The sequence below is a fragment of the Lactuca saligna genome, chromosome 2 (assembly GCF_052625555.1).
Source record: "Lactuca saligna cultivar CGN05327 chromosome 2, ASM5262555v1, whole genome shotgun sequence".
NCBI classification, from domain to species: Eukaryota; Viridiplantae; Streptophyta; class Magnoliopsida; order Asterales; family Asteraceae; genus Lactuca; species Lactuca saligna.
In genome coordinates, this window is record NC_136418.1 from 49,135,187 (window position 1) to 49,161,210 (window position 26,024).

General features: G+C 34.7%; 1 protein-coding gene across 1 annotated transcript; it reads left to right on the forward strand.

Moving 5' to 3' along the window:
• Nucleotides 1-451: 451 nt before the first annotated feature.
• SHOT1 (Mitochondrial transcription termination factor family protein) lies at nt 452-2,681 on the forward strand. Its single transcript, XM_078979381.1, has one exon. It carries the CDS (start codon nt 507-509, stop codon nt 2,205-2,207), a length of 1,701 nt encoding a protein of 566 aa, XP_078835507.1. The 5' UTR covers nt 452-506; the 3' UTR covers nt 2,208-2,681.
• Nucleotides 2,682-26,024: the final 23,343 nt, after the last annotated feature.

Genomic DNA, 26,024 nt, shown 5'->3' on the forward strand with positions numbered 1-26,024 from the left:
AAATTATTATTTTTTAAAATGTTTGGATTATTTATTTATTTATTTATTTATAACAAAAATCAATAACTCAATAAATTAAAAAAATATTCGGTTTAAAATCTCCTTAATTTTTTAAGATATTGTGATTAAATTTTTTTTTTTAAAGTCAAATTTTATATATTTTTCAAATTCTTCTTTTTAAAACTAATAAAAAAGTATTTAAAAAAAAAATACATTTTAGGTTCTACACTTTCTTTAACTTATTAATAAAAAAACACTAATAAATCAACAGCTTGTTTTAATAAATAATCCCAAACATCCTAAGTCATTTTTTCCAAAAAAAAAGTGATTTCACGATCCACTATGAAATTAGTAACTTTTTATTCTTTTCTGTAGAAAAAGACAAAAAAAAAAAAATATTTATGTTTTATAAAATACAATCGTTGGTCATTTACCCAAGACTTCCCTCAATTGTCTAAACGTAAAACCCCAATTGAAACACACTCAAACGGTCAAACCCATAAATCATGCTTCTCCGGCGTACAATCCCGTCGGCCATTTCGTACGCCACCAGCCGGCACCATTCCTCCGCCGCTAAAAACCTCAAATCTCTCTCAAAAATTCCCTATAAATACAGAGCCAAAGCCACCCAACAAGCTCAAGAAGCCCTAACAGACTACCTTCACGCCGTCAGAACTATACCTTACACATTCGCGGAAAACATCAGCAAATACTCCGCCGTCTCTCTATCTAACGTCATGTCTAAAGTGAAATTTTCGACATCTGACTTCTCCAAATCCTTACAGAGGTTCTTAAGGTACCACCCAGTTAACGAATTTGAATTATTCTTCGAAAGCATCGGCATTGATGTTAACGATCTCGATGGGATTTTACCTGCACGTAAGTTCTTTCTATCAGAAGATTTAAATGCGTTTAATGCTGCTTGTACCCTTTACAGTTTTGGGATTCCATGGAATAAATTAGGAATGTTGTATAAAGAACAGAAAACAATTTTCGATAAGGACCCATGTGAATTGAAGGAAATCTGGAAAAGGTTTTTGGATTATGGTTTCACTAGTTCATCTCTAATTGGGATTTTATTGGTTTTTCCTCATTTGTTAAAAGGAGACAGTGAAATTGATTCGTTATTTCATCATTTGAAAAGGGTTATCATAGATTTTGATTTGATTAACGATGTGGAAGGCAATGTGGATGAATGGATTGATATCTGTAGAAAGATTCAATTATTTTACAATTTCGATTCCAGCAAACATGACCTATTTGAGATGATTGGTAGAAGCAAACACATTTTGGTGGGATATTCAGAAGAAATTTTAGCTGAAAAAATCGAATACTTTTCTAGATTTAATGTAACAAACAACGAGATCCTGTCATTGCTTCTTTCACAATCAGAAATCTTTGGATGTAACTTGAAGATTCCTATATTTTGTGTATCGGGACTTCTAAAACACTTTGGGATGGATGAAGAACATTTGAATTCTATCATCAAGAAATACCCTTATGTTTTTGGTAGAAATAAGCTATCTAATCTACCCGAAGTGATGCGATCTTTGAATCTTAATCAATGGTTCTTCAATAAGATAAAAGACGGGGGTCATCATATACTAACTAGTTATTCCATTCCCATTCCCATTCCCAATTCCAATCAAGATTTTGATAAAGATTTTCTTGAAAGTTTAACTAAAATTCAATCTTCTAGGGTGCCTAATCACACATTAAGTAAGCTCGAATTCTTACACGCTATTGGCTATGGCGAAAACGGTTTAACCATGAAAGTGTTAAAACATGTTCATGGGACAAGTAGTCAATTAACCGAGCGTTTTAATTGCTTAATTCATAATGGAATTGAATTTTCAAACCTTGTTAAGATCATTAGCTTATCCCCAAAAATATTAAATCAACAAGCGGAAATTCTCGAGAAGAAAGTGAGGTTTTTTCGTGAAGAGATTGGCTCATCTTTAGATTATCTTGATGTTTTCCCGGCTTATTTGTGCTTTGATTTAGAGAACCGAATAAAACCCCGATATAGATTTCATATGTGGCTTATGGAAACCGGTTTGTGTGAAAGAGAATATTCACTTGCTAGCATTATTGCCACTAGTGAAGTGAGCTTTATTGCTCGTGTGTATAGAATTCACCCTGCAGCTCCAAAGAAGTATCTTGAAATCTTTATGAACCAAGATTGTGATAGTTTTCAAGATACTTGACAGTATTGTAAATCAGGTACACAGTGGTCTGCTAGGTGGTTGGCATGAGAGCCTGATAAGAACAGTAAATCAGGTACACAGTGGCCCACTTGGTTGCAGCCAGAAAAGCACCAAAGTACCGCAGCACATCAAGTGAGATGTAAATCAGGTACACAGGTGGCAAATAGAAAAGCACTGAAAAGCATCATGTGAGATTTAAATCAGGTGCACAGTGGCCCACTAGGTGGTAAACAGAAAAGCACTGAAAAACTTCATGTCAGATGTAAATCAAGTACATATACATACTAATTAATATTTATGTTGCTCTTAAAATAATTTAGATTTTTTTGGGTGAATTTTTGTTTATTTTAAGCAGATTTGTAGTTTTAATTTCGTGCATTGAATTTTTTGTATTATCATTTATTTCTTTATATACTTTTGTAAATTAAATTAGTAGTTGATGTAGTTAATTTTGTAAATGAAATTATTTTCAAATCGGGGTGTTGTTGGCTTATTGCAATATGAAGAATGAAAGTCAGATGATCAGTTGCTATAAACCAAGGATATTTTGGTAATTGTACATTTATCTTATATATATATATATATATATATATATATATATATATATATATATATATTTACAGCTACTTACCTAATTATCCAAATATGATTATTTTGACCTGAGAAGTAATCAGAAAATCAGATTTACAACCAGATTATTGAAACCATTGAAACTATCTAATTAACTATTGCAATTTTAAATTGCATCAATCCGTTTAATCCCACCTTATTAATATAGTTATAAATTATGAGTGTATAGAAGGGGGAAAAGTAAAAAATACTATTCACTATGAAAGGAAGAAGAAGAAGTCAACTAAGTCAACAACGGGTCAACAGCTTTAGTCAATGCATAGGTCAATGAAATAAGAGCTGTCAAAGTTGCAACTAACTAGAAAATGGGCGGGAAATGTTGTAAAAGAGCTGTCAGTTAGTTATGAAATGTAGTTAACCAGAATCACGTGCCATTAGGGACAAAACTAGTTCTGACTAACACAGGGGCAAAATGGTCTTTTTATAAAATATTTGGTTCTATTCATGTTGAATGCGTTTTTGTAAAACCAGGTTTGGTTTCTATAGCATGGTTATGATCTTAATGAAGAGTTGTTAAAGTATGAAAGTTTGTTGGTATTTTAAATGTTTTTTCTTTGCTTTTCAGACCAACCACAGGCAAAATTGGTGACAGCTGGCAAATATGATATATTATATGTGGATCTGTATGCCTTATACAACAGGTTGTACTCTGTTTGGCCCATGGCCTGTATTGGGTTAGGAGTGTTGTAAGTAAGACACAAATTGCAGTTTTTTGTCCCACCTAAAAGATCAGATTCTATTGTTCATAGAGATCATATTATTTTCGAACAATAAATATTGCAATGTGAATTGTAGCCAATACCTTGTACCATGAAGTTATAACAAAAAAGTTGGTATTGTTTGATTTATTTATTATTATTTTTTTTTCAAAAACAAGATTGAGGTGGATGTTAAATTTGATAACACTTTATAAAATCTTGCCATAAACAAAATAAATAATGAGGTGGGTTTAACTTCTGATATACAAAGTAAAGGGTCTACAGGTGGTTGAGGGTTAAGTCCTTTTTGGGATATTTAGGATTAGATTTATGGGATGTTAGTTGTTAAAAGAAAATTTTCATTTACAAATTTAGATTTTAGGCATTTAGTTGCACATATGGTATTTCCAGTTGCACATATCTTGGTTGTTAAAAGAAATTATTTCAACACATATATAAATTACATCACAACCTCCAGTAAACAAAGAAACAATTGTCTCACTTTTAAACAAATTCAACATTACATGAGGTTTCAATGAAAAGACATTGTAACACCATCCCCACCAATGAAATTGTAAAACTACGTTCAATTTTCATCAATGCAATTACATACCTTTTTGAAAATAATGATCACTATCATGTCAAAAAAATGTTTTATTATTTACAATAAATATTTTAACCAAGTGATTCTGATGCAAACTGTGACAAAGACTTTGATTTTGGTGATTGATGAGAGCTTCAAGTCCAACAGCACGTGGAAATGGAGGGATGAATGCACAATCAAAGTGAAAAGACATACTTTTAGTTTAGAAACATTGCTGATTGTTCTTTTAGTGAACAAGAATGTTCTTTTGGTGGGCAAATACCAGCTATAGATATTTTTTGAGGTTGAATCCCAAAAATAGACATAAAAAATCGGATTTTCGGGTATAGAGATGAATTCCGCAGAGATGAGCTCTAAGGGCTCCGCAGAATCTACTATAACTATGCGGAATGGCAAAATCGTAATTAAATTAGGGGTTAAAAAAAACTTGATGAATAGTTCCACAGGGGTGCCTTCGCAGACCTCGTTAGCGGTTCCACAAACTGTTCATCGAGTTTTTTTTATTTTTATTTTTATTTTTTTCTAAAATACCCAGATTAAGATTGGAAGATTATAATGAGATATCTTATTAAAATCGGAGGATTATTCCCTCTTTTGGTCCCAAGTCAACATATATTATTATTATTTTTTTTTGTAATAATTATAAAACTGATTAATATAATGAGGAGGTTTATCGCTTATTGATATCGGAGGATTATAATAAATTTATTCCCTCTTTCGGTATAATGAGGAGGTTGTAATAATAATAATAACCTATACGATTAATCAAAAAAAAAAAAACCTCGATGAACGGATCCACGGAGGCGTATCCGTGAATTGTTCATCGAGTTTTTTTTACTCATGATTTATTTACAATTTTGTCATTCCGCAGAGCTACAGGGATTCCATGGAGCCCTCAGAGCTCACCTTCATTGAATCAATGTCTATACCCGAAAATCCAATTTTTTGTGTCTATTTTTTGGAATTCAACCCCAAAAAATGTCTATAGGCGGTACTTTTCCCTCTTTTGGCTGCAAGTATCATCACCCTGAACCTATGTAGTATATGAACCTGATTTGATGACCCATACTAATTAAGGTGGTGTAGATTTTGGGTATCAAGATGGATCTTCAGGAGGAGTCATTGAGGGAGTATAGTTTATGCAGTTCCAGATTCAACAAGAGCATATAAAGATCTCACTCTGAATATATATTTCTTTAGAGACTTTCTTGGCCCTGAAAACATAAAATATTTGTTAACTATATGCTTCTTGACCAAATATTATAAGTTGAACAAATATCATTAATTATATTGTTTGCAAATTTGAGATTAGATATTTTATCCTTTCTTCACCAAATATAAAATATTTTATCATTTCTTGGCTCTGAAAGGATAAAAGATTTGTTAATATATGCTTCTTGACCAAATATAAGTCGAACAAATATCATTAATTATATTGTTTGCGAATGAGGGATTAGATTATATTGTTTGCGAATGAGGGATTAGATATTATATTGTATCGAGTTCTTTAAAGAAATGAAATAAAAAAAGGTGGACAAGATTATCATCCATAATATAGATAAATAAAGAAAACCCAAATACCTAAAAAAATTAAAAGAAAAGAATTTGTAATAAAGATTATGTTAAAAAAAGCCAATACCAACTGCTCTAATTAGTTACCTAAAATGAAAAGAGTACATACCTACATTAGTATGACATTGATTTTGAAGGTTATTGACGCCAATGAATGTGTGTGCAAATCACTGAAAAAATCTTGTACAAAAATTCGCATCGGTAACCGACTTGCGACACTATTAAAAGATCACATGGAAACTAGGTACAATGAGACACCTTGAGGAGACTCACATTTAAACTGATGTGGTTACCAAGAGCTAAGTGAATGCGATTGATGTGGGATGCATTTTATGTACTAGGCACAGATACATACATACTAAAATCGCCCCTTATCCGTCTAAATGTGGGTCACAAATGGAACCACAAAGATCTCTACATTGATACTTGATAGGATCTCTTTAATTGGGTAGAATCCATTACATAAATGAAACTAGAGTTTGTGTCATACTCCATATTAACCTTACCTCATTCTCAGCTATGAATTAAGGCGGTGTAGATTTTGGGTATCAAGATGTATCTTTAGGAGGAGTCACTGAGGGAGGATAGTTTATGCAGTTCTAGATTCAACAAGAGCATATAAAGATCTCACTCTGAATATATATTTCTTTAGAGACTTTCTTGGCCCTGAAAACATAAAATATTAGTTAACTATATGCTTCTTAAACAAATATTATAAGTTGAACAAATATCATTAATTATATTGTTTGCAAATTTGATATTAGATATTTTATCCTTTCTTCACTAAATATAAAATATTTTATCATTTCTTGGCTCTGAAAGGATAAAAGATTTGTTAATTATATGCTTCTTGACCAAATATAAGTCGAACAAATATCATTAATTATATTGTTTGTGAATGAGGGATTAGATATTATATTGTATCGAGTTCTTTAAAGAAATGAAATAAAAAATGGTGGACAAGATTATCATCCATGATATAGATAAATAAAGAAAACCCAAATACCTAAAAAAATTAAAAGAAAAGAATTTGTAATAAAGATTATGTTAAAAAAAAAAGGCAATGCCAGCTGATGATCTCACTAGTCGCTGTCCGACCACTCACGGAACTCCTGCTCCCTTTGCTCCCCGAACTACCAATATCAATGCAACACTGAGTCTAACTGACCCCCGAAAGACAACCAAGTCCACCCTGGTCCAAGGACAAAGTCCTGGTCAAAGTCAACCTTCCAGGTCAACCCTACTCGCCGAGTCACCCTACTGACTCGCCGAGTTCATAATGTTCAGATCCCTTCCATTCACGACTTGACTCGCTGAGTCAGTACGTGACTCGCCGTGTCTACCGATTTCTGAGTCCAGACCTGACCAACTCACTGAGTCTTCACCCGACTCACTGATTCGAGTCTCAACTCGAAGGGTTTGGGGTTTCGCGACCTGACTCGCCGAGTACAAGAACAGACTCGCCGAGTACAAGGCAATCTTCATACGACTCGACGAGTTGTTCATCCCACTCGTCGAGTTTCTCCACAACTTCATGCTACTCACCGAGTCCACTCAAAGGACTCGCCGAGTCCCTTCAGTTCTCCTTACATGCAGAGGATTTTAGAGTCATGCATGGACTCCAAACTGTAGATCTACCCTTCCCAAGCCTATTCCACACACAAAGTTGCAAACTTTACGTGTGGAGAAGGAGATCTAGGCAAAATATGCCATAAACTAGGGTTTAAGGCCAAGGGGCTTCAAGATCGACTTAATGGCTGATACTTTATGCTTCACCAGACCATAACACACTTGGATCTGAAGTAGCAACTCCAGATGCGGCTTCTAACCCATAAGGGTGGCTAATCATGGCTTAAAAAGCCCAAAACTCACAACCAAAATAGATCTAAGGGAAGGAAATGACTTAATACCTCCAATACTTCAGAAAGGTTCCACAAACTCTAGATCTGAAGCAAATCCTTGAAGCTTCACTGCTTCCCCTCCTTCTTCTTCCTTCAAATCACCTAAAAATGGCTTGGAAGCTTGAATGCACAACAATGGAGGCTTAGGCTTCGTTTTCTGAACAAGGGAGGCTCTAAGGAACCCTAATGGAGAGAATAAGAAGCTTAAATAGTGCCCAAAGTCCCGAATTTAGGGTTTTCCTCGCACAGACCAGACTTGCCGAGTTGGCCACTTACACCTTGACTCGGATCCCGCTCGGACTCACCGAGTCCCTCCTTGGACTCGCCGAGTCGACCCTTAAAATTAGGGATTTTCTTTCCCTTCTTGGCCTTTAAAACTTTGGGTGTTACATCACTTTCCATCACTGACTGCTGCTAAAGAAAACCGAGGCTCTCCCGCCACTCTTCCATGCTCTACATGCTGCTCCTGCCACTGACTGCTAACACGAAAACATCTCCTGCTATTTGACCTCAAGATCTCCATTACGACTCACACGAGTCCTACATGCGGCCCTTTAACCTGAATCCGAACCACATACCCACCATTACCCTTTACACGCACACACTGATGGGAAGTTCTCAAACTTCCAACCCTGAACTGCTCAATCCGTCAAACGCTGAACTACCTCCTTTCCTTCTCAGAAATCATATACCCGATCTGGATTTGCGTGCCCTTACCCTTATACACTCGGAGGATTCTCCCCCACTTTGATCTTGCTTACACCTCGATGCTCGATGAAGAGAAATCCCAATCCTTGCTACCATAATCAATCCGCTGAGGAATCCCAAGCTTACCATAGCTAAGGGTCTAACCTGACCATTCTAAAACTTATACGGCTCCGAACTAGCGAAACATACCGAGTCTCTCCAAGGCATGCTACAGATACTGCACTCTAAGTAACCTTCTTCGATACAACCCATCCCTTAATTACTAACCAAATCCAAGTTATGCAGATGGCATATAAGTCGATCATAATCAATCCGCTCAAAATAAAAATACTCATACAGATAATGATGCAGAACCATAACAATATAATCATGCACAAAATAAAAGAACTGAAAATGGAAGTCACATACCTGCAACGTCCGGTGCTGTTCGCGTCTCCAAAGTAGCCATCTGAAAAGCCCTGCCTCCAACCGCAGGCGCCTCCGCACGGCCCTGGCGGCCGTTTGTGACCCTCAAGGTTGCAGGGGCAGGTGCCATTACCCGTCCTGCTGAAAGAAAACTGGGGCACCAGGCCTTCGTGTGGCCCCGCTGATTGCAGTGAAAACATATCAAGTCTGATCCCTGAGTGATGGTAGCAGTACAATCTCTGCTAAAATGACCAGTCCGACCGCACCTGAAACAGCCAGACTCACCACCACTACCACTCCTGCACGCACCCCCGTGCGTCCTGCCACACCTTCCGCATCGACTGCAGTCCTGATAATCCCTTGATCTCTACTCCGATACCTTGGGCCTTTTGCCCGAACTTGCGGCTACCTGAACCTCATCCGGCTTCCTCTTCCGGATCTGCTCCAAATTAATTTCCCTCTCCCTGGCCCGAAAAATCATATCCTCCAGAGTCTTACAACCGGACCTGCTCAGGAACTCCCTGATGTCACCCCTCAGCATCTCGTGATATCGTGCCTTCTTCATCTCCTCATCCGTGACATACAGCGGAACAAGAAGGGCTCTCTCTCTGAACTTGGCGGTGATCTCCGCCACAGTCTCAGTAGTCTGCGTCAAATCCTGAAACTCCCGGGCCAACTGCTGCACCTCAATAATCGGCGAAAACTCCGCTCTGAACCTAGCTGAGAAATCACTCCAAGTCATCGTGTCCAACGTGGCATCATCACCTAAAGCATGACCAATCTCTTCCCACCAATCCCTCGCTCTGTCCTTCAGAAGACAAGAAGCGAGTCTGACCTTGTCCTCCTCAGGACACCGGCTCATACGGAAAGCATTGGCAACATTAGCCAACCATCTGCTGCTAGCGATGGGGTCCCTAGCCCCATGATAATCTGGTGCCCTGCAAGCCCTGAACTCCCGAAATGTCAAGGTACGCGCTCCCAGTAAGGCCATCATCTCAGTACGGAAGGCTCCCAGCCTCTCATCCAAAATCTCCAATATACCCTCCTTAACCGTGCTAAAGATCATAGGAGTCTGAGATAGAATACTGCGCATCACCTCGGCTGATATCAACTCTCTCATCCGCTCCTCGAGCTGCTCGACCCCTAAACCCGAGCCCAACCCTCTCCGACGCCTGCTGGTCCCTCTTGCAATGTCACCATACTGAAACATATAACATAACCGTTATCAAAATACTCCTCACTGCCGCGAGACCAAACATACTCACTACCAGGTTCCCGGTCTTGTCTCGGCCTTTCCCGAATCGAGTACGGATCCTCTGCTTTCAGTAGTATGGGCCCATACTACCTTCCACATCTATCTGTACTTTCCTCAAGAACTGCTTTGACTCCACCAAGTCTCTTTTCTACTACTACTGCTCCCAGCACTATCTCATCCTAGGCTTACCCTAGGGAAACCTTTGACTCAACTCAAACCAGTCCTCAGCTGCTGAAGGCCTCCTTGCAATGCCAATTAGCCATTACCTGGATACCATCACATGTGACGAGGCGCGGATAATCCTTCAAGTAAAAGACTCGTTCCTACAACGGTTGGACTCAAACAAGAGCTATGCAATAGGACCAAATCCAACACTCTGAGATTATTCAACCCTGATCACTTGTGACGTGACATATCCACCTAATGGCTAACTCCCATCACTTAGAATCCCACAATGCACAAAGCAAGCATCATTCAGAAAAAGGAAAATCTAACCATAACATACTCAAGCAATCATATCCACATAGCAAGAATCTGAACTAACATGCAACACAACTCATAAACTCAGGCATAACCTAATCAGGCTATCCTACTACTGACTATTCAACACTATCATGCAGATCAAAAGCACATATGATAGGCACATAAGGCATCCTCTCTAGATCCTTAGTCCTAATCTAGCATGCTGTTCTATTAACTGATAACCAAACCATAAACTTGTATGGGTATTTTGGGGTACTTACTTGAGCTCGGTTGATTGCATGCACCACACCTCTTTTCTCTTTTCAAAGTTCTTTTCTTTCTGAAACCATTTTCTTTCTCAAAACTCTTTTTACAAAGCTGTCTTTCCATTTTGAAAACTTCCTTACCAATTCCTCAGTTTGAGTTCAGACACACCCGAGAGCATGTCCAAATCCCTCAAACCAAGGCTCTGATACCAACTTGTAACAACCCAAAATTTAGACCAAAAATTTCTTTTAATAAATCATTACTTAAAGTAAAGTCATCATTCCAAAACATAATATGAGTATAAGTTTTCAAAGCACATGTTCATTATCAGAGTAAACATTCCCAGGCTGTCTAATATATGGTGTGTGCCATGCGATCACCCCGAGCTCTTCCCTCCGCTACCGGAAGTACCTGAAACCAAAACTGAAAACCGTAAGCACGAAGCTTAGTGAGTTCCCCACCCTACCACATACCATGCATAACCACATACTGCACATATTGGGCCACACCCACTATCTTGGGCCTCGCCCCTACCTCGGGCCTCGCCCGCTACAACGGCCCCGCCGCTCCAGGCCCCGCCTGGCTTCGAGCCCCGCTCGGATACATATATGTTTTACTTAGGCCTCGCCTGTCAGAGGGCCTCGCCCGCCAACAGATAATAACACATAAACATTTCACAACACATAACTAACACATACAACTGGTTCTGTCCTAAGGCCTCACCTATCCTGGGCCTTGCCCATGTCATGCTACTGATGAGTCATGGGACCCCGTCCATGCTCCTAATGGTAGTGAGGTACGGGCCTAGCCCACTCTCACTCCTATTCTAGTTTGGGCCTCGCCCCTATTTTGCTACTAATGAGATATGGAACCCCATCCACACTCTGCGATTGGTGATATACGGGACCTCACCCATACTCACCTCCCTACCAGGCACATACATGTATCACACAGACAACAAGTATAAACTATCATATAGACAATTCCTTGGGCACCCGCTCGCTATTACTGGACCTCGTCCTGAAAATAATACTAGCATACTGTGCCTAGGGCTAACCCCCAGGTCTTCTACTCATAACTACATGGGCCGACATTGTGGCCTTAGACCCATTCACACAAAGGGAAACTCACCTGCACTGGTTGAACTTGCTGATGATCTCACTAGTCACTGCCCGACCACTCACGGAACTCCTGCTCCCCTTGCTCCCCGAACTACCAATATCAATGCAACACTGAGTCTAACTGACCCCCGAAAGACAGCCAAGTCCACCCTGGTCCAAGGTCAAAGTCCTGGTTAAAGTCAACCATCCAGGTCAACCCTACTCGCCGAGTCACCCTACTGACTCGCCGAGTTCATAATGTTCAGATTCCTTCCATTCGCGAATCGACTCGCCGAGTAAGTCCATGACTCGCTGAGTCTACCGATTTCTGAGTCCAGACCTAACCAACTCACTGAGTCTTCACCCGACTCACTGATTCGAGTCTCAACTTGAAGGGTTTGGGGTTTCGCGACCTGACTCGCTGAGTCCAAGAACAGACTCGCCGAGTACAAGGAAATCTTCATACGACTCGACGAGTTGTTCATCCCACTCGTCGAGTTTCTCCACAACTTCATGCTACTCACCGAGTCCACTCAAAGGACTCGCCGAGTCCCTTCAGTTCTCCTTACATGCAGAGGATTTTAGAGTCATGCATGGACTCCAAACTGTAGATCTACCCTTCCCAAGCCTATTCCACATGCAAAGTTGCAAACTTTACGTGTGGAGAAGGAGATCTAGGTAAAATATGCCATAAACTAGGGTTTAAGGCCAAGGGGCTTCAAGATCGACTTAATGGCTGACACTTTATGCTTCACCAGACCATAACACTTGGATCTGAAGTAGCAACTCCAGATACGGCTTCTAACCCATAAGGGTGGCTAATCATGGCTTAAAAAGCCCAAAACTCACAACCAAAATAGATCTAAGGGAAGGACATGACTTAATACCTTCAATACTTCAGAAAGGTTCCACAAACTCCAGATCTGAAGCAAATCCTTGAAGCTTCACTGCTTCCCCTCCTTCTTCTTCCTTCAAATCACCCAAAAATGGCTTGGAAGCTTGAATGCACAACAATGGAGGCTTAGGATTCGTTTTCTGAACAAGGGAGGCTCTAAGGAACCCTAATGGAGAGAATAAGAAGCTTAAATAGCGCCCAAAGTCCCGGATTTAGGGTTTTCCTTGCACAGACCAGACTCGCCGAGTCCACTTGGCCGACTCGCCGAGTTGGCCACTTACACCTTGATTCGGATCCCACTCGGACTCGCCAAGTCGACCCTTAAAATTAGGGCTTTTCTTTCCCTTCTTGGCCTTTAAAACTTTGGGTGTTATATACCCTAATTACCCAACTGGAACTTATGAAATACTTAACTAATTTAGGTATTTTACAAACATAAACTTATTAAATCTGGATATGATTTACTTACAAGTTGGAATTATTTTCCATATATCACAATTCAAATCATGAATCAAAAATAGAATTCAAACATTCATCTAATCATGAATTATCATTTTTTGAAATCTAAAGCTTATGTATGTTTTATTTAAAATATATATTATAAGCTAATTTATTTATCAAAATAATGAATTAGAAACAAATTTTAATGAACAAATTTTATAATGGCAATCTACTTGTTTAAAAATCAAGAAACTAGCCATAAAATTTTATAAAATATACCATAAAAAGCTTATATCTTATAAAAACTAAATTTCCAAAACTTATAATTATAATATAATTCAAGAAAAAGCTAAAATATATCCTCCTCCCCTCAAAAAAAATTTCCACATCATTTGCCCCCTCTCTCACTTCACTCTTATTTCCCAAATATACACATATCTCTTCTTTCTCTCTTTAAAAAGTTCTCCCTTCCTTCTCTCTAGAAATGACGAACATAGAAGCCAAATTTGTAGGAGAGATTTAGCCATTCAATTCTTCATGAGTGTAGATACATTCCTGTAGTTTGTTGACTGATTTTGGTGGAATATTACCCCCAAAAGGTGACGATAGAGATGAGATATCCAGATAGACAGAATCTCTATTTTCTCTTGTTTCTTCTCTCTAAAACCCCACCTTCCCCCCATTGAAAATCAGCCTTAAACCTACAAAATTTGTGAAGATTTTGGATATTTTTGAAGCCCAAATCAAGCTAAGGGAATGAAACACAAAGTCTCTTGATTTCTACACAAGTTCTTGCCATTTTCTCTTTCATTTTTGGACTTCTAGAACATGTTCTTGCTTGGAATATATGTTTAATCTTAATGTTTGTAGATTCTCACCAAAACATGTTGCATGTCATGAAAATGGTGAGAATCGATGATCAAACCTAAGTTAAAATCAAAGAAAGTGCACATTCAAGCTCAAAAATGATGATTTTTACATTTTCTTCTTCTTCTTCTTCTTTTGATTATTTTGTATTTAAATCTTTCTAAACTACCAATAACACATTTTAACTTCATAAATGTTCTTTTGATCAGATTTCATGTGATTGATATCTAGTTAATGGGTTTTGTTTCCATAGATTTCTCAAAAGTGCTCAAAAATATGATTTAATAATGGTCATGAACTCATTTATTCAAAAATGCATCTAAATGACCTCAAATAATTAATTCCGATTTATCTCAGTATGGGAATGATACAGAGAGATTTTCTGTAAATTTTAAGATATTCAAATGTACTTTCGTTCATTTAATACAAAATTATTAAAATTTAGAATGAAAAATCAAAATAAAATAATTCCGGAGGTCAAAAAGTACTCAACGTTTTACTACACTGCTATTATGAGTCCTAGACACTCAAAATAAATTTTCTTTAGGCTAGTGGGAGTGGTGTCACACTTGCCAAAAAGTAGTCAACGTTTTACTGGACTACCAAAAAGTACTTTCTTTCATTTAATACAGAATTATTAAAATTTAGAATGAAAAATCAAAATAAAATAATTCCCGAGATCAAAAAGTACTCAACGTTTTACTGGACTGCTATTATGAGTCGTAGACACTCAAAATAAATTTTCTTTAGGCTAGTGGGAGTGGTGTCACACTTGACACAGTCCACCTAAGCGCCACATAAGATTTACTGGACTCCTATTATGTGTTTTCAATTGTTCATGAGGCTTGTATAAGGGTTAAGTCCCTGAAATAATTTCACATATCTCATTAACTGTTTTGAGCCCATGGTCATTATGGATAATTTTTCACATAACTCATTAACTCTTTTGAGCCCGTGGTCATTATGGATAACGCTATTAAGAGGTAGACAACTCTTCACTCGTACAGTTCGTGGAGTGCATTTTACCATATTTACCCCTATCTAAGTGATAGACATAATATTCAAGAGGGAACCCCTCAGTCATTAGGATTTAGTTGTGAACTCATTGGGTTGATCTCTTTGCACATATAGACTTTGTTTCATATGTTGGTATCGATCTTTGTTTCTCATGGTGGTAACAGACTTTGTTTCTTATGTTAGCATCAAACTTTATCTCTCATGATAATAACAAAATTGTTTCTTACTATAACAACAAACTTTTATTACTGGAAACATTATTACTCATTTTAGCAATAAATTTCCATTTTAAAAAACTTTTATCAATATTTTGATTTTCATGATTCGAAACTATGTTATGTTATAAACACGTGAACTCACCAACTATTTCGGTAGTTGACAGCTCATTTTACATGCCTTTATACTAACCATCTAGTAAGAGGCACCTAGAGACACATCACGTGTAGGAGAATTCACATGTGTTATTGTCCAAATACATTATAATTTCTTTTAAAAGTTGTTCAAACTCATTGTAAATTGTAATGTTTTTAATACTATAGTTAGTGTTCTATTTTCACTTTTGCTTTCACACACTTTGTATTGTCGTGTCCCGTGTTTCCGCTTTAGCGGGGTGTGAAAGAAATGGTATCAGAGTCGAAGGTGATACAGATACCGGTTTTCCTTTGGAGAACCCCAACTATAGCCAAAAATTTTCAAAATGGCTTTCAAAAATACCGAACATACTACTTGTATAACTAAGTAGATTACGCATTATTGGACTTTAATTAGGTATATCCTTGCCAACTATGTTTAATTAAGGAAAATTAACGTGAGAGTGGAAATGGTTATAGTAGAATTATGTTCAAAACAATCTTCATCTTAAACTTTTGAAAAAAAAAATTTTGGTGTGCGCTGGGCATTGCATATTATAGGCATTCATCTATGTACACTTAGAAAATAAGTGCACTTTTATCATAATGTCTTTATTTAGGAATATTCTCATCCCTTATCAAGTGCTTGGCTAGCCAGTTAGGTTATATTACTAGCCACTCTAGGAACAATCCATTTAGTATTGAGAACGAGTATTCCTTGGTAGTTATTGACTTTAGACGTAAGGTTAGCAACTAGATAGCCACTAGTAATAATCTTAAGTCGAAACCAATACTAATTTTACCTCAATACCACTAAATCGTCCATGTACCAGAGTCACGACTAGGAAAAGTGTTCCAATACCAAGACAGGTGACAATTGGAGCCTCACATTAGGAGGTAGATGAGTCGCCACAGGTAATCACTTGGATACCATTGGCGAGTATCCCTGATATGACTTATGAGGAGGCATGGAAGTTCAGCCTATTGCTACTAATACATAAGACTTCTCTTCTACGCTACGATTTTAGTTATCGGTTGTTTCCATCTTGACCTTAAAACTTAGTCTAGGATATATCTTTGATTCTAAACCTTATCTTTGGTGATTCTTACCCTACCATCTTTACTTTGTATTCAAGCACAAACCATCCCCCTTATGAAAAAAAATTACAAGTCTTAGTTCGAGGCCCCTAGATACACTAGTGATCATCTCAAGTATACCATAATCTTACACTTCCAAATTACTAACAAGTTTTATGACCAACCTTCAACCTTTAATTATCATGACCGATCAAACATCGCACTATTTCGTTATACGAATCCTTCCAATAATGTTGAATCCTCCATCGACCCTTATTGATTTCATACATTGTTTGAGTCCTTATCAAGACTACCAACATTCCTATTGCTATCAAGGATTACATCTTCTTACGCCACATGCTAAATCTATAACTTAACCTTTGACCCCTATAAAAGGTGTGCAACTGTATCTACACCATAAAATGTTTTACAAACAATTTTTCATGTCCTCTATTTTGGGAAAAAGTCATCGATACTCGCCTTAGTATTAGGTACCACTAGTTATACTAACCCACTTAATCCTTATTATTAGGTACATCTAGTTACACTAACCCACTTAGTCTTTTTATAAAATATTTTGTTGTATTTGGGTTTTGGTATAACCAGGCTTGCTTTCTATAGATGGTTATGATCTTAATGAAGAGTTGTTAATGCATGACCGTTTGTTGCTATTTTAAATGTTTTTTCTTGTTGCTTATAAGACCAACAATGGGCAAAATTGGTGACAATTGGCAAAGATGATGCTTGCTAGTGTGTTTATATTATCAGTGGATCTTTACACCTTATATAACATGTTGTAGTGTGTTTGGGTTGACTCTATTGGGCTAAGATGTTTGTGAATAAGACACAAATTGTAATTTTTGGTCCCACCCAAAAGATGGCATTCTAATGTTAACCTCAATTATATATTTTTTTTGGATAATTTTGCAATGCAATTGTAGTCAATCCCGTTTAATATGAAACGTCTTAATAAAAAGTTTGTATTTTTGATTTTTTTTCGAAAACAAGATTGAGGCGGATGTTAAATTTGATAGCATTGTATGAAATCTTGCCATAAACAAAATAAATAATGAGGCGAGTTCAAGCTTTTTTTTTTTTAACTTTATATACAAACTAAAGGGTCTATGGCGTAGTGGCATCAAGAATTGTTGGTAAGGTGTTCCAAGCAAACTAGTTGAGGGTTATGTCCTGTTTGGGATATTTATGATTAGATTTATGGGATGTTAGTTGTTAAAAGAAATTTTTCATGGACAAGTTTAGATTTTACATATATGGTTCTAGTTGTAGTATTTCGTGCTTGCTTCAAATGTATATGTTGATTAGAGTCTAAAGTTATGTTTCTACTTTCTATTTCTATAAATTTTTACAAGCTTAATTATTTCAACACATAAATCAATTACATCATAATCTCGAGTAAACAAAGAAATAATTGATAACGCTTTTAAAAAAAATTCAGTGTTATATGAAGTTTCAATGAAAAGACATTGTAATACCGTTGCCAACAATAAAATAATAAAACTCTGTTCATTTTCCGTCATTGAAAATTACATCAATGCAATTACATACCTTTTTTTAAAATAATTATCATTATCATGTCAAAACAAGTTTTATAATTTACAATTAATATTTTAATCAAGTGATTCTGATGAAGAATGTGATAAAGACTTTGATTTGTTGTGATTGATGAGGGCTTCAATTACAACAGCAAGTGGAAATGGAGTGACGATGTTGGGTTTAATAGGTTTGTCATAGCTCACGTCCATGGTGAAATTTAGATTTTTTTTCCTTTTATATTTTTACCTTTCGTTCATCAGAATAGTGAAGCTTCTATGACAAACCTATTAAACCCAACAGACGAATACGCAATCAAAGAGAAAAGACATACTTTCAATTCTAAAACTTGGTTGATTGTATTATCTCCTTAAATCGAGGTGATCCAGAATGTTCTTTTGTCTCCAAATACCATCACACAAAACCTATGTATAATAACCCTAATTGATGGACCATATGAAATATGGTGGTGTACATTTTGTGTATCAAGATGGATTTTCAGGAGTCACTGTTAATATATATTTCTTTAGAGACTTTCTTGGCCCTGAAAGGATAAAGAATTTGTTAATTATATGCATCTTGATCAAATATAAGTTGAAAAAATATCATTTATTATATTGTTTGCGAATGAGGGATTAGATATTATTAATGATGATATTCCAAAACCTGCAACATTATTATTTAAATCTTATTTTGTGATGATTAATGCATCGGGCTCTTTACAGAAAGGAAATAAAAAAGAAGGCTGACAAGTTTATCATCCATATTAATGTAGTTAAATAAGGAAAAAGAATACCTAAAAGATTAAAAGAAAAGAAGTTGTAATAAAGATTATATCAAAATTCAAATGGAAAAAAAAGCCAATACTAGCTGCTCTAGTTAATTACCTACAATGAAGAGAGTACATACCTTCATTCACATGATATTAATTTTGAAGGCTATTGATGCCAATGAATGGGTGCAAATTGTTGAACGAATCTTGTACAAAAATTGGCATCAGTAACCGACTTGTGACACTATTAAATGGCCACATGGAAACTATGTATGACAAGAAACCTTAAGCAGTTTCACATTTAAATCGATGTGGTTACCAAGAGCTATGTGAATGTGATCGATGTGGGATGCATTTTAGGTACTAGGCCCACATATATACAAAAATCATCACTTCTAAGATCAACATTGTAAGATCAACAGTAAAATTGTAAAATTCTATTCATTTTCCATCATCGCAAATTACATCAATGCAATTACGTACTTTTTTAAAATAATTATCACTATCATGTCATTTTTTTTTAATTTACAATAAGTATTTTAATCATTTGTAACTACAATATACAGAAGAGACCTCCACATGAAACCCTTAAAAGCAACCTTGATTTTCCAGTTTATTAGCAAGGCTTCACCACCAGCATACATTATCCCTTAAAAACATTCTATAAAGTACGTCTCAATTTGAGACTTGTAGTCAAGGAGCGTTTTGATTGCTTAATTTGTAATTCAATTGAGTTTTCAAAGCTTGTTAAGATCATTTTCTTATCCCAAAAAATATTAAATAAACAGGTTGAAATTCTAGAGAAGAAAGTGAGATTTTTTTGTGAAGACATTGGCTCATCTTTGGACTATCTTGATGTATTCACATTTGTGCTTTGATTTAGAGAACCGAATAAAGCCGCAATATAGATTTCATATGTGGCTTATGGAAATCAGTTTGTGTGAAAGAAAATATTTACTTGCTACCATTACTGCCACTAGTGAGACGAGCTTTATTGCCCGTGCTTATAGATTTCACCATGCAGCTCCAAAGAAGTATCTTGAAATCTTTATGAACCAATATTGTGATAGTTTTCAAGGTATATGATTGTATTGTAAAGCAGCTACACAGTATCCTGCTAGGTGGGTGGCATTATAGTATGCTAAGACTAGGAACATCATGTGACGTGTAAATAAGGTACACAATGGCCTATTAGGTGCCAGGTGAATGCCATAAGATCCTAGTAATAACATCGTTTTATCATGTACACAATGGCCCATTATGTTGTAGGCAGAAAAGCACTAAAACGTTGAAGAACATCATGTGAGATGTAAATCAGATATATGTTGGCTCACTAGGTGTCATACAGAAAAGCTCCGAAAAACATTGTGTGAGATTTAAATCAGGTGCAAAAAGTGGCTGACTAGGTGGTAGGAAAAAAAAATCAACGAAGAGCATCACGTGAGATGTAAATCAGGTACATATACATAATAATTAATATTTATGTTGCTCTTAAAATAATTCTGATATTTTGGTTTTTTTTATTTATTTATTTTAAGCAGATTTGTAGTTTTAGTTTTGTGCACTGATTTTTTTGGTTGAGGAATGTACTATAGGTATTATCATTTATTTCTTTATATATTTTTGTAAATTAAATTATTAGTTAATGTATTTAATTTTGTAATGAAATTATTTTCAAAGGGCCAAAGAGGGTATAATTGCAATTTGAAGAATGAAAATCAGATTTTCACTATCAAAGGAAGATGTCAACTAAGTCAACAAAGGGTCAACAACCTTAGTCAATGCACGAGTCAATGAAATAACAGTTCTCTGAGTTGTAGCTAACTAGAAAATGAAAGATCTAGTATGCTCAAGAATCATATTGAAGTGATATTGCTAATTAACATATGATACTAATGGGTCACACTAACAACAACTTGATATAATTGATTATTTATTAGAAATTGATTTTAATAAATATTCAATAACCTCTTATAATTAAATTGGAAATTATTTCTCGGAAATAATAATTTTCATTAGCAAATAACATTATATAAAATTCATATGGTATGAATTAATAAGTAATGCACAACATTTTGGCCTAGATAAATTCTTTTGTCTTTTACCAAAAAGTTAAAGTTTAAATTTTATAAACTTGGTTTATAAAATTTAAAGCTTTGGTCTTCTTTCTATTATTATTTTTATAAAATAAAAGTCAAAAGACAAGAGTATGGCTTTCATGTTAATTTATTGAAATATAATAAGTATGGAAGAAAGCATGGGGGGGGGGGGGGGGGGGGGAAGCTTATCTAAAGGGATTAATGGTTAAGGACCTTTAGACTAAGTCTTCACTTTAACTAGCTTAGAGGCTTTCATGTTGTGTGCTCCTTTTTACATGAAAATTCGAAATTCCTAAGTTCTCCTTCATTATCTCTTGTTTTGTTAAGAACATTTGAAGATTACTTGAATTTATACTCTCTTGAAGTGCATACTTTGGTTATAAACTTCAAGCTTAAGAGTGTAAGAGTTTATGGAATAGCATCTACATCAAGTTGGCTTCATGTTGGTGTCTCAGAGGTTCCACATTCTTCATCAACTTCCAAGCCTCCCAATAGGACCCAAAGAACAACAAAGCTTGTTATTTCTTCATCATTTATTTGGTTGGTATTTAAATATTTTTACAAATTACAAGAAGATCCATGGTGGGTATAAAATGTTTATGTTATTTCGAAAATCACAAGTCTTCCGTTTGCCCTATTTTTCTAGTTTATGAAACAATTTTTGAACTAAAACCCAACAATTGGTATCAGAGCAAACTTGCAAGTTTGGTTAGATTTGTTGATTTTTTGAAATCTTAGTTTTTGGAGAATATGGATAACTTGTTTTTATATAAAAAATAAGCTCATACATATTTTCTATGACAACTTTATAATTTTTGTTTATGTGACAAAAGTTTCATGCATCTTTCGTCATTTAAAGTTGTCTTAGAAAAACAAAGGTTGTTTTATGTGTATGTTGGTGCGTATAGTGTGCATAAACTAGCTAAGGACCATTATGTTTGTTGTCTATGCTGTTTTGTTATAAATATGGTTGTAATAATTTATTTATCCATATGGTATGTAATAATTAAATAGATTAGTTTTCTTGATTATTTTTGTAAAGTAATAGAGTAGTTTTTAAAAATAATTTATTTGTACAAAGATGTAACAAGTAATGAAGTTAGAGCCATTTTTTGAAGACAAAGAGGCAATTTTTGACTCTACATAAGTGTTGGCAAGAAAGATGAAACTTTCTTTAAAGTGTCATGAATGCTGTCAACAATAGTCTTTTCTTCAAAGGGCTATTGACCTAATGCAACAACCCTTTTCTGAAAATGTTGCATGTGGCTGAATTTTTCCTTTAAAGAAGATTCTCCAATATTTTGCAATCAATGAGTGTTTACTCAAGTGGGAACTTCTACAATCTTACAAAAAAATTTTGGTCCTCTTAAATGCCCCTTTAGGATTGGAATTGACATCTTTTGTGTTAGCTCACAAAAAATATCATTAGTTGATTATGTTTATGCACATATCTTTTTATGCATGTTTGTGTTGTTTATTTTATGCAATTATTATGTGTGGTTGATAAAGTAGATTTTCAAATGCTAAAATAATTTTGGACAAAATAAACATCACATGGAGTTTGGTTTTCAAAATTAGACATAAGATATAAAAGGTAATTATTTTAAATATAAAACCTGGTTGTATAAAATCGTTAATAACAACAAATTTTGAAATACTTCATTATAAGTTTTAAAATGGTGATTTTTGTAACTTATACAAACTACAAATATATAAGTAATAAAATGAAGTTTTATTAAAGATATAAAAGGTTTAAATGCATTCAAAATTAATACCGGTCATTAAAATTGAATTGCGTCAAATTATATAAAAACTAGTTTTTTATATAGAACCTTTAAAAGTGATTTTCTTTTGAAAAGTGATACCATGGTTTATTATATGCATGTAATAAAAATGTCATCGTATGTTTTTTAAACTAGAATTATAAAACATATAGAGACCATTTTTTTACAAACCTCAAATCTATGCAATCCTTTTGAAGAACACTCGCACTTCTCTTGTATACACTAGCGGGAAAAAAGGATATCTAACCACTTAGAATTATCTTTTCATGGTCGGGGTATCTTCGTGATTTTTACAACCAAGTTATAGGCTGATTACACAAGTTTTTCAAATTGATGATTTAATCAGAAATCTTTTGTGATAAACGATACCTAAGCAAGAGAGATCAAAGGCATAGATGGGATCAAACATGTCTAATTAAATTTGTTATTAGAGATCCCATAAATCTAGGAATTATATAGCAATATATAATTAATAATCGATATCTACCGGGTTGAATTCAAATGGATGAGATAAAGGATACCTAACCATTTATTTGTTGTTGCAACTTGGATCCTAGACTTTGATAATTAACGTTTTTGGAAACTAGAAGGGTATTAATTAGTAAAGATTAAATATTGAAAATACTAAATGAATCTTGTTAAAATTTTGTAGTTAAATAATCCATTCTCATTATCATGAATTGTCATCTTCTTTAATGGCTTAATGAAACAATAACATCAATGTATACAACTTCAATGAATGGGTTCATGTGTTAGGAGACAATCTCATCAGAGATATGAAATTATATGCACTTAAAGGTCCTAGTCCTAAACTATTTGATTTGAGGAATAAACCTGTACATGATACATAGTAAAGGCATCACTGTAATGCTAAAGATGCTTCTAACATCAAGCTAGGAATAATTATTCACGACTTATCGGAAGTCTTGGATGAATTAAACATACATATGATGATATAACATGTCAAGAAATGTTCCAATAAATGCATAGATATTTTATTTAAAGCCAGTTTAAACATTGTAATAATGCAAGGCTAAAAGAGTCACCTAGTGTGATCTAAGAGGCCCATGTTTTATGGATTGAACACCTTTAAGCCCAAGAAATCTACTAAATCCCACATAGATGGATCTTGTTTCTTTTGTGAAAAAACTAGACATTGGAAGAGGATTTACTCCTCTTATTTGGAAAGAAAGTTCACAAGAGACTAGTACTTCTAGTATTTACTAGATAGAACTCATACTTTTCATATAACACTTAGGTACTTGGTATTTAAATGTTAATCTAATATTTGTAAATGGCTTGCAGATATTTATTGAACAGTAACCAGCTGTGCACAACCAAGTTTGAACTACACTCTTGGAGTTTAGTTTATTATTTATGCTTAGAACATAAAGTGCTTCTAATGTAAAACAATATTTGTTTTGGAACAATGTATGTTTTAATTTAGCATGTCTAAATTTATGTCTCGGTTATTTTATTCAAATGTTTGATAATTTACTCAATGTTTTTCATAACAATAATATTCATATTATGAAACGATTAACTTCTATTTATGAGACTAGATCTCTTAATAGAGTTGTAGAGTAAATATCAATATTTTTATAAATAAACCTAAGTTCTATATGCAAACACTTTTTGACTTAAACTTGTTTTAAATCAAACTCATCTTTGACATTGTTTTCTTTATTATATAAATGATATTCATATATTCCAACATCAAGAAATGAATATTTGAAGGAAAATAATGTAGTTTATTTGACATATGTGAACCTTATTTATATGTAAAGAATTTCTAATGATATTTTTAGTAAGGTGTAGATAAAATAATTAAGGAACTATAAACTTTGGTGTATGACTTCCTTTATAATGAATGTATGAGATTAAGCACAAAATACCAAATCAACATTATTAACAACTATAGTAGTTTTAGTTATATTTTACGTGGTAAAACATAATTGTGAAATCATGGTTGAAGGTTTCAAAATTTGAGATACAAACCGGTAAGAACCATCCAATGCCTTAATGATAATAAATGATGAATTAAATCTTACTTAGTATGATTTACTTTCTAATCAGTAGAAATATCATCCTTTAATCTTTTTTGGATAATACTTCAATCACTATTAATTGTATCTTGAATACAAATACAAACTAATAAGTAGATTAAAAACCTTATAAGATTTAGCATGGAAAGGCTCCATCCTCATATTACTTAATGTTTTATGGATTTGAAGTCGATGTTGGACTAAAGCTTCTAAACCCAAAATCTACTAAACATATTTTTGTGTAATACTCTAAATGTGGCTTAAATTACCATATGAAAACCAATCAAGAATAAGTTCTTTTATTCTTGTGAAATCTAAGTTAGTAGAAAGCAAGCTTCTAATGGAAAATCAAGTGGGAGGTACATGGAACCTGAAGTACCTCAATAACTATAACCTTATGTAGTAATTTTTGGCACTAGATTTAACAAGGATTGTTAAACTTGAATAATAGTTATTCACAAACACAAATTGTTCACATTAATGGTAAAAATCATCTATGACTTGAGAAATGTGGAATCTCTTATTGATGAGCTTTTACTAATGGTTTCTGGAAAATCCATAAAATACAAAGATGTTATGCTAGATATCGAATCTAATAATGACTTAGAGTCATGAACATGAGATGTAATCCACGTATGAGAATCAAGTATGGGGTTGATTAAAAATTCTCCTTATAGCAAGGCTATAAGGAGTAAATAATTCTTCTAGAAAGAATACTTTGCATGGATAACCATACACATTTAAAGCAAGACTTGTAATAAAATTTTTTCTCATACTCATGTCATTGACTATGGTCCTGATCATACGCATGACATTGATTATGATCAAAACTTTTTCACAAGTGTCTATGATTTGATCAACAAGGAGACTATTTACTATAAATTCATATTCTTAATATGAGATATAGCAAATAGATTTCTAGGAAGACCACTTTTCTTAATAGACATCTACTAGAAGATATCTATATAGCTTAGCTTGGAAGTTTTCTTAATCCATGTTATCCTAAACAAAATGTGTAGAGCTTGAGATCCAATTGTGAATATAAAGAAACATCTCAATATTATAATCATCATTTTATGTAAAACCAGAAGGTATGTTTTTATATCAAAATGATTACAAAATGTGTGTTTACTGAGTTATTGGGAGCATAGTGAAATTCCTAATCTTGTATAAATGAGACATACTTAATCATTTGAAATCACATTCTGACTAAGAAAGTTCGTTTTTCACCTTGACTCGGAAAGTGTTTCTAAAATTAAAGACTTAGGAAGGAGAAGATACATTCTTGGAATGTAAAATCTATAAGGTATAGATAAA

Coding starts and splice junctions, on each gene's coding strand:
- SHOT1 (XM_078979381.1), top strand. CDS start 507: ATGCTTCTCCGGCGTACAATCCCGTCGGCCATTTCGTACGCCACCAGC.